Source organism: Canis lupus, chromosome 35 (genome assembly GCF_048164855.1).
Source record: "Canis lupus baileyi chromosome 35, mCanLup2.hap1, whole genome shotgun sequence".
In the NCBI taxonomy this organism is placed as follows: Eukaryota; Metazoa; Chordata; class Mammalia; order Carnivora; family Canidae; genus Canis; species Canis lupus.
Genome location: NC_132872.1, coordinates 13,220,710 through 13,235,397, shown reverse-complemented (window position 1 = coordinate 13,235,397; position 14,688 = coordinate 13,220,710). Strand labels below are relative to the sequence as shown.

At 35.1% G+C, this 14,688-nt stretch overlaps 1 protein-coding gene, 1 non-coding gene and 1 pseudogene across 4 annotated transcripts in view; 2 read left to right on the top strand and 1 right to left on the bottom strand.

Moving 5' to 3' along the window:
- GRAMD1C (GRAM domain containing 1C) overlaps window positions 1–14,688 on the top strand; it is an 88,509-nt gene that overhangs the window by 18,610 nt on the left and 55,211 nt on the right. For all 3 annotated transcript variants that reach the window (XM_072812436.1, XM_072812435.1, XM_072812434.1), the window contains exons 3-5: window positions 2,053–2,137; window positions 11,133–11,236; window positions 11,840–11,935. In XM_072812436.1, the coding sequence (XP_072668537.1) occupies window positions 2,053–2,137; window positions 11,133–11,236; window positions 11,840–11,935 (285 nt within the window). The remainder of the gene's footprint in view (window positions 1–2,052; window positions 2,138–11,132; window positions 11,237–11,839; window positions 11,936–14,688) is intronic.
- LOC140625271 (small nucleolar RNA SNORD16) lies at window positions 4,368–4,466 on the top strand. Its single transcript, XR_012024624.1, has one exon. It is a non-coding gene; the product is annotated as a small nucleolar RNA SNORD16 (small nucleolar RNA).
- Window positions 6,450–7,348, bottom strand: LOC140625140 (small ribosomal subunit protein eS1 pseudogene; annotated as a pseudogene).

The following is a 14,688-nucleotide window of genomic DNA, read 5'->3' as shown; positions in this document are numbered from 1 at the left end:
ACTTAACTGAGTCAGCCAGGTATCCCAGAATCTCTTTTCTTTATCCTACTTAGTTAATTGAGCTTCTTCAATTTATCAATTAATGTTTTTCCTCAGGTTTTGAAAGTTTTAACTGTTGCTTCTTCACATGTTTTTCTGGGGATGCCCGGGTGGGTCAGTGGTTGGGCCTCTGCCTTTGGCTCAGGTTGTGATCCCAGGGTCCTGGGATCGAGTCTTGCATCAGGCTACTCGCAGGGAGCCTGCTTCCCCCTCTGCCTATGTCTCTGCCTCTCTGTGTCTCTCATGAATAAATAGATAAAATCTTTAAAACAAAACAAAACAAATGTTTTTCTTCTTCCTTTTTCCCTTTTACTCTCGTACATTTATTTTGAATCACTTAATGTTATCTCACAGGTCTCTGAGTCTGTTCATTTTCTATAGTCTTTTTCATTTCTATTCAAATTGGATAATTTCTGCTAATCTATCTTTAAGTTCACTGATTCTTTCCCTTCCATATTGAATTTTTTTGTTCCTCTGGTGAATTTTTTGTTTCAGTGAATGTAGTTTTCAACTCCAGAATGTTCTGTTTTTCTTAAAAGAATTTTATTTATTTTTTCTTAAAAGAATTTAAAAAATATATTTGTTGAGATTCTCTACTTGTTGAATCATTGTCATATTTTCCTTTATTTTTTTTTAAGATTTTATTTATTTATTTGAGAGCGAGTGAGAGAGACATCATGAGTGGGAAGGGCAGAGGGAGAGAAAGAATCCCAAGCAGACTCTATGCTGAGTGTGGAGCCCAACTTGGGGCTTGATCCCAAGAGTCTGAGATCACAACCTGAACTGAAACCAAGAGTCGGATGCTTAACTGACTGTGCCATTCAGATGCCCCTTCCTTCAGTTCTTTAAGCATGGTTCTCTTTAGTTGTCCGAACATATTTATAGTAACTACTTTGATGTTTTTGTCTGCTAAATCTAGTGTCTGAGGACCCTGACTCTGTTGCCTGCTTTTCTCTTCAGTATAAGTCACATTTTTCTATTTCTTTGCATTTTTCTTAATTTTTATTAAAAATTATACAATTTAGATGATGTAGCAATTGTGGATTCTGATCACATCCTCTCTACCCCTAAAGCTTGTCATCAGTGGCTTTTGTTTGTTTAGTAACTTGCCTAGAGTAAATCTGTGAAATCTATTTCTTCTGTTTCTGCTCACCTTATTGTTGTTGTTTTTATTTTTAAGGCTGACTGCCCAGTGGCTACCCCATATGTCAGCCAGTGATTGGTCAGAAATTGTGCTCAAATGCATAGAGCCAGTAATATTTTTCCCTTTTGCTGAGAGATCTGTGTATAGGTTGGGGAATGTATTCAATGATCAGGATGTTTTCAAGTTTGTCTCAATTTTTGTTTTCTTGAGACTTATTATGTCTCTAGCCAGGAATGGTAGATAGTTTGGAAACTGTCTAGTCTCGACTACACCTGCATGCAGCTTCTCTTTAGCTGGGAATACAGGGGAAGTTTATCAAGCCCGTTTATGGCTGTCTCTCCTCCAAGATCTCTTTGTTAGGTCCCCTGCTGATCTGCTAGGATGCTTGTTTCTTGCCCCAATTGATATTGCAACCTCACACTCTCGTGGATAGCTTCATAATTTTTCCCTCTTCCTTCTGGGCATAGCTTTTCTGCTCTCCACTCTGAATCAACTCATCCATCTCTTTCAGCATCCCCTAAGTTCAGTAGATTTTCATGAACAAATACTTCTTAGTTTATTGTATGGCTTTGGTCAATTTCCAGTAATTTGAGATGGATGTTTTTGACAGTTTTTTTCCAGTTGTATGTTTGCTTTTGCAGAGAAAATTTGCCAAACTCCTTACTCCAACATGCAGGGAGCTTCCTTTGCTTCATGTGGTGTTTTTTGAAATGTTTATATGTGGTTTTTCATATAAAAACATATGAAATATTGCATAAAAGCATGTTGTTTTACAGCCCATTTTAAATTTATTTTCTAAGATCCTACATTTCAGTTAATCTAATGAAGATTATAATAAAGTGGAAATTTAATCTTATTTATTATTGCAGATTTCAAGTTCCACCTATAAATACAGGAATGAGGAATACAAAAGACAGTTCACACATTTACCTGATACAGAGAAGCTGATAGCAGGTAAAAAAGTTGTAAAAAACCATTTTACTACTTCATTATCAAAATAGAACTGATGAGTGACAACATTTTTAGAAAATTTAAGCCTTTATGCTAGACAGAAGATATTTTTCAAGATAAGCAGCATGTTATATTCATAATTAGACAATGTAAAACTAAGTTGTAATTTAGAGAGGAGTGATTTCTGACATAAAAATATTAAGTACTAGCTAAGAAAATAGAACTAAAAGTTATCGTCATACTTTCTTCTCATGGTTATTTCATATGGTTTTGTAGGAGAAATTTAAATTTGATGTTCAATATATATTACCTTTCCCAATATATATTACCTTGTACTCCTCAACAGATTATAGAGCAATTTTATAAAATTTTCTAGGGCTCTATTATTTTTGTATAATCTTTCATTTCTTTAAAAGTTTATTTATTTTTCAGTAATCTCTGTACCCATTGTGGGGCTTGAAATCATGACCTTGAGATCAAAAGTCACGTGTTCTTCCAACTGAGCCAGCCAGGTGCCCCTTGTTTAATTTTTCAGATAGATTTTGTTTTAAATGGACTTTTAGAGGAAAAATCTAGCCATTTTTTCTTATAAAAGTACTTAGTTTTTGATATAAGCTTAATACAGATTCTGTATAATCAAAAAATAGAACTAGGTTTTAATTTTAGTATATATTTCACTTAAACTATGTATTCATAGAAATTTCTGATTTCTGGTATTGTTGGGCAATATTCAATGCAGTGTAACTGAATTTCTAGATAGTTAAGCTTAGTACCTAAATATCATTATAATGAATTAAAACAACTTCTAAGAACATTTGAAAGTAATGCATTCTCATGACAAAATATTCAAATGCTGTATAAGGGTATATAATGAGAAGTGAGATCACTGCAACATTCATCCTGGACTATATAACCACTTTGAGTAATTTCCTGTGTATATTTCCAGAAGTTTTCTTGTAGGTATTTCAAAAGGCATATTTAAATATTCTTGACATAATTTTTAAAAAGATTTTATGTATTTGAGAGAGAGTAGAAGCGGGGGGAAGGGGGAAAGAGAGGGAGAAGCCAACTCCACACTGAGCAGGGACCCCAATGTGGCGGCTCAATTCCAGGACCCCTGGGATCATGACCTGAGCCGAAGGCAGACTGAGCCACCTGGGCAACTCCCTAAGAGCGTTTAAATGGGAACATATTATGCTTACTCTTTGAACCTGTTTTTAGCTCCTTTTATTGGCATCACTTAAGGATCCACTTCATTCTTTTAATGCCTACCTGGTATTCAATTAAATGAACTTTGTACCGTAATTTATTTAACAAATCCTTTTTGATGGACATTTTGATTGCTTCTTGTCTTTTACTATTTCTGCTAATGTTACATTGAAGCTTTTACATTTTTTTTGACACATATGTACACGCATATTGTGGGATAAATTTTATGAAGTGGAATTGTGGCAAAAAGGTAATGAATATTTAAAAAATTTATTGTTGCCAAGTTACCCTCCAAAAAAGGCTACACCAATTTGCATTTTCATTAACAGTGTATGTAAATACCTGTTTTGCCACACCTCGAAGTTTTGAGTAAAATTTGTTTGATAGAAATGGTACTTAATATTGTTTAAATATGCATTTCTTTAATTATAAAGGAGGTTGAACATCTATTCATATGTTTATAAACCTTTTGTATTTCTTTTCCTGTGAATATTTCTCTTCATAAACTGCCCATTTTTCTGGTGGTTGTTTGTCTTTAATTTGTAGTAGCTTGCTGGGCATTTAAAAATTAGATCTTTGTCATGTGTGTTGCAAATGTTTGCTAGTTTGTCAGTTGAAGTCAAATACTTATCATGGAAACCTTTATAAAATTTATTATACTTGTCACTGCCATCTTGAAAGAATTTAATCTGATGATAGTGATATATACTCATTATACAACATTAAAGCTATACAGAAAAATATAAAGAAAACAATTGAAAATTATTGATAATCCTAATACTTTGTTGGTTAATATTGTTTGGATAGCTTTCTAGGTGTTTTTCAGTATGTAAATTTGATTTCAAAAATTTACATTTTGCAGTTTTCTCTCACTGATAACAATAAACCTGTTCATTGTATGAAAATATAGACTTCTACAAAGTAGAAAACTAAAACCACGTATAATTGTACCAAGCTACAGAGAGAAAATAGTTGATTATCCCATTTGATTAAAAAAAAACACTTCAGAATAAAATTATTCTTTTGCAATGATGTTGTAATTTGCGTCTTACTCTCTTCTCAGCGACAGTTGCCTGCTGTCAATAAGCTGGTTCAGAAGGGTGATGAAAATTCTTACTGAGAAAAAAAAAAAAAAAAAAAAAAAGAAAAAAATAGAATAAAAGTATTCTTAAAAGCCAACAGTGAGAACACAAACAACCCACCTTAAAAAAATGGGTAGGCACTTTACAAAGATATATATGGATGGCAAATAAGCATATAAAAAATGCTCAGCATCAATTATTACAGGGAAATGCACATTAAAAGTCAGGTAAGCTACATGCCGATGAGAATTGCTAAAATTAAAAACAATAACAAAACTGACAACACCAAATGATGATGAGGATGCAAAGCTACAGGACTCTCATACATTAGTGGTAGAAATGCAAACTGGGGCAGCTGCTTTGGATGGCAAGTTGGCAGTTTCTTGTAACGTTAAACATACGCTTAATCATATGACCTACAAATCCTAGTTATTTTTTCAAGTGAACTTTAAACTTATGTTCACAAAAGTCCTGTACATGAATGTTCATAGCATATTAACATTGGGAATTAATTAACAATTGGGAACAATTGGGAATAACCAAGATGCCATTCAACTGGTGAATGAATAAACAAACTGTGGTACATCTATATAATGATATACTATTTAGCAATAAAAAGGAGCAAGCTATTAATATGCACAGCAGCATGATGAATCTTCAATACATTTTTCTAAGTGAAAAAAGTAAAACTCAAGGGTTACATATTTTATGATCCCATTTATATGACATCTGGAAAATGCAAATATATAAGGATGAAAAACAGATCTGTGGGTACTAGGAGGGGAGAGTGATTTCACAAAGGAATTTTTACAGTGATGGAATGGTTCTATATGATATGATACTGGGGTGGTGGTTACATAATTGCATGTTAAACCTTTACAGAGGTAACTTTATTGTATAAAAATTAAATCAACCAGGATATTAAGAGATCCCGGGTTGAAATGCCATTGGCAAAAAAGGAATCTAACTCTATTATAAATGAGTGACATAATTGTACTCAAGGTGGGTTAGCATATATATATCCATTCCCTACTTCTCTCTGTTGCTAGGGCCTAGAAACAGCAATACCCCAGTAAGCAGTGAGCATGTCTAGGACCCAGATTGTGGTCTCTAACTGCCATTCCCCAATAAAAGATACGAGAGCTCCTTGAAGAAATGGTCCGTTCTGGGGCTGGGACAGTGAAAATACAAATAATTAACTGTGGAGTATCTTATAGTCTTACTATAGTGCCAGAAAGTAAGGAAGTGCTTAAAAAAAAAAAAAAAAAAAGGAGCCAACTTGAAAGAAATCCCAATGGTCAAAGACAGAATAATTTGAGCAATAAAATGAATAATTGTAATACTGGATTATAATTTGAAGAATAAAATAAATATCCATTACTCTATATTGATATAAATGCTTAAATAATTAAATGCATGGGGGAGAAGACACAAATTTTCCTCCACTAGTATTCCCAGGTAATTTATGTGCACATTAAAGTTTGAGAAGCTTTGATCTAGGGTAACACTGAAGTGCCATACCTAATGGTGAAAGCTTACTAGGTTCTTATTCTCTGTACATATAATAATGATGATGAAGAGGATCTCTAAAAAGTTTTAACCAATCCTCATGTATTTATGCAACTGATTTCACCAATGTGACCTCATGTGTAGCATCCAATATGCTGATAATAAACAGGCCACTAGTTTCGCTAATGAAAACCCTTTTTTAATGTGTCTATGCTAATTAGCCAAACATTTGTTGTTGAACAGTAATAAAGGTAGCAGAAGGGTTTATAGTAGCTAGCCCCTGAAGGAGTGTAGTACTAATTGAATTGTTAGCTGACCTATCCCAAGTGTGAATCCCTGATTAGGACAACTATCTGTAGAATATTTCGGAACATCTGCTTTACCTGGAGTTCACATTTTTTACTCCTAATATTCATTTGTGCCTTCTTTTTTTCTTGCTTAAACTTGGCCAAAGAAAATGTTATGTTGGGGAAATATAATTAAAAAGAAAATATCCAGAAAACTTCTCCACAAAGGTAGAAAAGAAAGAAAACAGTTTTATTATTATTATTATTATTTTAAACATCACAAATGTTTTTATTGGTCACCATTAAATGTCTGAATTTTAAACAGATTCTTGGACTGGTGGTTCATATCCATCAGCTCGTTCAACTTTAGCACCGGTCTCATCCCCCGTAGCTTTTCCAGAACTACTACCTTCACCATGAAGCTCCATGAGTTTTCCCAATTCAAACTTGGGCTTCTTCAGCATTTTTACTTTTCTAACAAAAACATCATGGAGTGGATAAATAGACTGACAAGCTTTTTTTATATCTTTTCCGATGCTGTCTGGAATCAATTTATTGACCACTTCTTTCAAGTCATTTGTTTGCACCTCTCGGGTCATGATTTCCATCATCTTTTTCCAGATTTGGCGGACCTGTCGGTGCTGAGCGTAAGAGGTCTTCCGAATCTGATTATTGCGTTTTTTAGTAAAACCAACACAAAATAGACGAAGCAAATAACCATCGGTAGTCTTTACATCAACATGAGCTTCAATCATGGTCTGCCATTTTTTGACCATGGAGCACATTTTGTCACGGGTAAGATCCATGCCATGGAAATTAGTCAGGCAGTTTTTGCCCTGCACATCCTCAGTGATTAGCTTGAATTTCCTAAATGCAACTTCATCATTCTGCAGATCAGCAAGGCTAACTTCAAAAACGCGACCCTTGAGACCATCAGACGCAATTTTGGTTCCTTGAGTTCTTGTGACTAGTGTTTTTCCAATATTTCTTATATTGAACGTAGCTGACGCTTTCACATCATACCAATCTTTCTTAGAAAATGGATCAACCACTTTCTTCTTGGCTCCCTTTCTGCCGCCTTTCATAAGGCGCTTGTTCTTGCCGACCACCATGGCGCTGCTGCCCAGTTTTATTATTGAATAAGCATTCAACTGGAATGGGATGTGCATCACAGGTAATCTGTAATAGAGATAGTGAAGAGGGACGCCTGGGTGGCTTAGCAGTTGAGTGTCTGCCTTCAGCTCAGGGTGTGATCCTGGAGTCCCTGAATCGAGTCCCACATCGGGCTCCCTGCATGGAGCCTGCTTCTCCCTCTGCCTGTGTCTCTACTGTTTTTTCTCTCTCTCTTTCTCTCTCTCTCTCTCTCTCTCTCTCTGTGTTTCTCATGAATAAATAAATAAATAAAACAAACAAACAAACAAACAAAAAGAGATTGTGAAGATAGAAAGAAATCTCACCCTTTTATATAATCAAGCAGATACAACCCTTTACACATGTCCTAAAGATAAATGATAACTAGTCCTCAAGTAAGAGGACTTGATAGTACTATTTGTCATACACACACAGTTCACCATAAATTTACCTGATAATTGGGGCTACTGTCTGTGTTAGCTAACTGGCTTTATGCAAAGGAAAAATAAATCCATATCTTTATGACAAGAGTTAGTTTTGTAACTTGGAGCAAGATGCCCACGAAAGTTAAGCTCCTACCCTCTTACAGAAACTGGGAGATAAGGTTGCTATCTCTCTTGATGTTTACATTTCAGAGATAGGGCTACTTGGTCCTTGAGAAAACATTCCTGGGTTGTAAAGCTGGCACGGAGGCTTATTTTGCTTTTAAAAAGATTCACATATATCTTAAAGGAGCAAGAAAGAACTTACAAATTTTCTAAAGAAAATGGTCAATGAGAAGTGAGGGGGGAGTGTTTTTCCCATTTTGCACCAAGGAAAATAAATTTTTTTCTTTTTCAATTTGTATTTACCTCTACAGTTGTCTCAGGTAAAAAGCAAACAAAATAACACAAAAAATGTAAATTATAAAAATGGAGAATGGTTGGGGCACCTAGGTGGCTCAGTCAGTGGGGTGTCTGACTCTTGATTTTGGCTTCGGTCATGGTCCCTGGGTTGTGGGTTGGAGCCCTGCATTGGGCTCCACACTGGGTATGGAGCCTGCTTGGGATGCTTTCTATCCTTTTCCTTCTGCCCCTCCCTGCTCGCTCTGTCTCTAAAAAAATAGAAAAATAAAAGAATAAAGATAATGGTTTCTTTTATAATTTAAATATTAAATTTGAGAACAATCCTAAAAATGTTCCAGAGAGTCTTTTTAAAAGCAATGTTGGCATTATTGGGCTCCCAAAGATGATTGCTGTTAGAAAAGAATACTTTGGGATGTGTGTTTCCTGATATGATTGTTCAAAAACACATTCCTTTAATTGACTGTTATCTCCCTTATGGATAGATATGCCTAAATTCTTTGATAAAACTCTAAATAGGACATCTTGTTTGTTTATTGTGCAATCTGACTCTACTAGTATATGGTACTGATTCACTCCATCTGTATTTTCATAACACTTGGTACATATTTCTACTATAAATTTGCTGTGTTATAGTTAATAAAATACAACCTTAAGAATTGGAGCCATTCAATTGTTCCACAATTGATTATGTAAAAGCTTGTAAGTTGACATCACAATGACCTATGTTGCTTGGTTAATTTACTTAATTTTATTCTAACTTTCTAGTCACTAATTTATAAAGTGATAAAATCCATAAAACAATTTTTGATAAACATTTTCTATTCTATTCTAGATGAATCACATTGTTATTTGACTCAAATCAGGTGGAATATTTGCCTTCTGAAATGATACTTATATGTTTGCTTATCAGTAGGGAAATTGGGAGTAAAAAAAGTAAAATCTCTTGGCTTAAAAAAAAATTATTTTCCATTTCCTGAATAGGCCATATTGCTAGGAAGCCATTTTTTAAAAAAAGTTTTTATTGAGGTATAGGTTTATTACAACAAAATATATCTGTCTTAGGACCCCCCCCCCCCCCCCCGCCAAGATTTATTTATCCATCCTAGAGGTGAAGGGGGAGGAGCGGAGGGAGAGGGAGAGAGAGAATCTTCGGCAGACTCCTGAGTGTGGAGCCAGATGTGGGGCTTGATCCCACTACACCAAACTATGACCTGAGCCAAAATCAAGAGTCAGATGCTTAACTGACTGAGCCAGGCAGCGCCCCAGGGAAATCCTTTTTCAAACTACTGAAAAAAGTCTGTCAAGCTATGTCAAATAGTCTTCGGTTAAAATAATCAGTTGGTTGCTATAGCTTTGAGCATAGTTAATATAAAATAGTGCAGTGGTTCTCACAGTGTGGTCCATAGACTAGCAGTGTTGGTGTTACCTGGGATCATGTTAGACAAGAAACTACATCGCTCTATATGTGTTTAGTTAGAAACTCTGGGGAGGGGCCTAGCAATCTGTTTTTAGATAAGTCCACCAGGTTTTTCTGATCTGAAATGAGAGAATCATTAAATTAATAAAATGTTTCAGTGGCTTAGATAAAAATTTCAGGACACCTCAAGGTGACCTTTAACCTTTAGCCCAATCCCTGTTTTAGAGATGTGTACTAGTAATGAGTAACTTAATATACTTAACTATTTACTAGGATTTTTGTTTGGGGGCATCTCGGTTTTGTTTTGCTGAAGGAAACATTTTGAAACACTGAATTTCTTGGCTCAATTTTTAATATCTGCTAGAAATTTAACATAATTAAATTTAAATTTTATGAGGCTCATAACCTCAATAACTTTTTCCTAAAATTGCTAGTACTTCATATAGTTTTGAAATTTGTCAATTAAACCAAATCTCCTCACAGCCCTTTATATCTTGAATTATTGATAATTTAGCCATACTATTTCCATTAGCCAAAAAGCCAAATCTAAACCATGGTATTAATTTACTGGTGTATAGTGACACTTATTAGAGTACTCCTGATTTTGCTGGATTTTAACACTGAGGTAGAGAGGATCAACTTTGAAACTAATTTAAAATGTATACAATTTCTGGAATAATTCTTGTCCCCTTCCTCACCCTTTTCCAATGTGTGATTAATTAATCACTAATTTCCCATCAGTACTACCTCTTAAATATCTCTGAATTTAATTACTTCTTTCTCTTAATACTGTCATCTCTTGGTCTGAGCCACTGTCAGTTTTCCCCTGGACTTCCAATTCATAGATACCTGAATCCATTCTCACAGAGTGAAAAAATTGGTCCTTAATAATATACATCTGATCATGCCTGTTCCACTTAAAATTCGTCAATGTCAACAAAACAAAACAGAACAACTGTCAATGGCTTCTTTGTAAAGTCTACGGTCTACTATAGCCTGTGAACCTTCCATGACCTAGTTTCTTCTGCTTCTGTAGCCCAAGATCTTTGTAAAGTTGCTCAAATGTGCTTTTTCTTTCTACCACAGAGTCTTTGCACATACTCTTTCCTCATGGTGCAGCTGACCATTTATTGACCTTTAGTTCTCAGTTTAAAGACTACTTTTTCTGGAGAACTTTTCCTGATATACTCTCTCCCTGCCCGATCCCCTCCTACCTGTTTACTCCTATTATATTCTCTTACACCTGTCTCTCCACTTCGATCATTATACTTATTTTTGTATTTGTTTATTTTATACCTTCCCTTCTAGACTGTGTTCTGCGAGAGCAAGGTCCATTTTTGGTAACACTGGTTTCCAGCAAAATATCTGGTATATGGTACCAAAGTATCTGAATGAGTGAGTGAGTGAATTGACAAACAATAAACAAAGAGTGATGACTTTCCATGTGTTAAAGTAAGATAAGATTATAAAATTGCCAGATTTTTGTGAATAAGCTGTTCCTTCTTCTTGTGTATCTAGATTATGCTTGTGCTCTTCAGAGGGACATTTTGCTGCAGGGACGTCTATATCTTTCAGAAAACTGGCTGTGTTTCTATAGCAACATCTTCAGATGGGAAACTACAGTAAGATTTATTTTGATTTGATTTGTTGATACAAATAATTGCATAGGTAGCAATGTATACAGTCCTCCTAAAAACAATGTATTTTAGATTGCAAAGTAAATTTATATATTTGTGTATTGTACTTGTGTATACCTGTAATATATATATATATACAATTTATATTAGAAGTTATAATCTTATTTTCTTAATACATCAAGCTCCATTTGTACATATTTAATGTAGTTGGAGAAAGAGATTTCAGGTTGAAAAAAAGATTGAACATACATCCATTTGACTGCCAAAATCATGTCTTATGTGACAGACTGTCTGAATTTTGTTTGTGTGTGTATGTGTTAATATGGAACACGAACACCCACATGTCTTTTCACACTCTGTCCTAAACTTAGAGATAAGAGCTGCGGAGGAAATTACCAACGAGAGAGAATGTCTGACTGCTTACCCTGTTTTTCTCAGAGAATGCAAGCATGTGCTTATATTATTACTAACTCCTTCAGGCTTTTCAACAGAATGTTCTGGATTAGATTGATGTAATACTTGATATTTTGTGCTGTACATATTTCTGAAAAATCCATTTAATAATTTTTTATTTTTATGTGTGTTTAGATTTGTATTGCATTAAAGAACATAACCTTCATGACCAAGGAGAAAACTGCTCGACTCATCCCAAATGCTATCCAGATTGTCACAGAGGGTGAAAAGGTGAAAAACTTTTCTTTTTTTTTTTTAATGTTTTTTTTTTAAAATAAATTTATTTTTTATTGGTGTTCAGTTTGCCAACATATAGAATAACAACCAGTGCTCATCCCATCAAGTACCCCCCTCAGTGCCCGTCACCCAGTCACCCTCCACCCCCCGCCTACCTCCCCTTCCACCACCCCTAATTCGTTTCCCAGAATTAGGAGTCTCTCATGTTCTGTCTCCCTTTCTGATATTTCCCACTCATCTTTTCTCCTTTCCCCTTCATTCCCTTTCACTATCCTTTATATTCCCCAAATGAATGAGACCATACAATGTTTGTCCTTCTCCGATTGACTTATGAAAAACTTTTCTATCTTTGCCATTATATAATGTGGAGAAAATCTGCATCATACTGATTCATCAGTGTTGGTAATGTAGGCGGTTCTTCTTGGAGTTAGGAATTTGTGATAGAGATATGTTGTATTTAATACTAGATTTCTGTATAGTTAAATAATTATTGCTAATTAAATGACTGCTAACATTTTTTGTGCTTTATAGTTCACAGAGAACTTTCTCCCATATATTTTACTTCGTTATAAGAGGTAGGTAGGATAAGCATTAGTAAAACATCATAATTCTGAATACCCTAAAAATTCCATATTTAGTCAATAGTGCCTGCATCATAGTAACTGATAAAAACAAATGGTTCTGGTGAACAAAGAGATTTGGGTAGCTTACAGGTAAACACAGAATCACTATAAATTTTTTTTAGGATGGCAGCTAACTGCCATTGTTTTTATTATCTACCTACAATATCTGCCATTTTTTTTTTGTGGTGATATATGAAGAATCTTTTTGAACCCACCTGGAAGATTGATGAGGGCTCTGTGTGTGTGACATTAGAAGTAGAATGCTGAGAAAGAAGAAGAAATAAGGAAAAGAAGGAAAGTATGGAAGGGAATGAGAAGTAAAGGGAAGGAAGGACGGAAGCACAGAAGGAAGGGAGGCAGGCAATGAACGAAAAAAGAGAAGCAGGGGAGAGAAACACTATCATGACATTGATTCATTATAATGATACTTCTAAATCTTGTAGTTTCTTTCAAATGTACTTTGCGTTTTATTTTTATTTTTAAATAATCTTACAGAATACTTCCCAGTATGGTACAAAAAGTTTCCCCTCTGAACTATTTGAGAGTAAATTGTCACTTTGAAGCCTCATCACCCCAAATATTCTAGCGTGTATTTCCAACAAAGACATTCTCCTGCATAAGCACAACCTAACCATCAAAATCAAGAAGTTAACATTGATCATTGCCACTGTTCAGTCCTCACACCTTCTCCTGTTCTTCCAATAATATCCTTTATCGCAAATAGGCACAGTTTAGAAATACATAATTACATTTACTTGTCAAGCTCTTTAATTTCCTTATTCTTAGTCCCTCAGTCTTTTTTTGACTTTTGTGCCCTTGACACTTTTAAAGATTACAGGTAAGTTATCTTGTAGGATATCCCTAAATTGTGTTAATCTGATATTTCCTTGTTATTAAACTTAGGTTATGCACTTTTGGCAGAGATGACATGAAAATGATGCTCTGTTCTTTCCATTGCATCCTATCAGATGGCCCGTGATTTCAAAAAAAAAAAAGATGGCCCGTGATTTCAATTTCTTCCCTTGGTTATATTCACTTGGATCACCTGATTCAGGTGGTGTCTGCCAGACTTTACTATAAAGTTAGTCTGTTAGTCTGTTTTCCTTTGTAATAATATTTTGTGGCCAGCTACTTTGAAACTATGTAAATATGATTCCTCATCAGACTTTAAATTTATGCATTCATTTACTTATATCAGTATGCCCTCATAGTTGCTTGTTTTATTCAGTGAGTTCTATTACTATCATTATTTATTTTGATGCTTAAATAGTCCCAAATTTGGGCAACAGGAGGCTGTCAATGTCCTTCTGATTATTCTCAGCATTACTTGAGCATTTCCTTGCTTTTTTTGGCATAAGATGTTACAGGCTTTCCCTACCTAAGCCCTGGAAACAGTCATTTCTCCAAAGAGTCCTGATTCCTTTTAAGGGGAGACTGATATTAGAAGCCAGTATGTTCATTGCTATTGGGGTATTACTATTTCTGAGCCTGCTAAATGGTCAGAATAAGGGTATATGTGATACATATGTAATTACATAATATACACACATAAATACCCACTTGTACATCAATGTCTGTCTAGTTATCTTTCATAAGCCATGAATTTACTGTGATATCTCTAATTCCTATCAAACACCACTTCATTTTTGTTTTCACTTTTTCCTATTTGTAAGTCCCTTCCCTGAGTGAGAAACCAGGCTCCCATTATCCTCAGTATATTTACTTATTTGATCATTTGGCCTCTGTGTAACCAGTCTTCCTCTCCTTTGCCACTCCTTCCCCACATGGATGTCCCCCCTCTTTTTGAAAATATTTATTTATTTGAGAGAGAGAGAGTCTTAAGTAGACTCTGTGCTGAGCACAGAGCCTGACATGGGGCTTGATCTCACGATCTTGACATCATGACCTGAGCTAAAACCTAGAGTTGGATGCTCAACTGGCTGTGCCACCCAGATGCCCCCCAACATGGATGCCCTTTTATGTGACTTGGTTTCTGACACTTCAAGTCAGGCTGCTGCCCATCCCATCACAACACAGAAGCTCTCACCAAGTGAAAGCTCCCCTCACTCTGCTTAGGCTGACACTCTGTACTAAGTCCCTTCCTTGTATTCACTTTACCCTCTG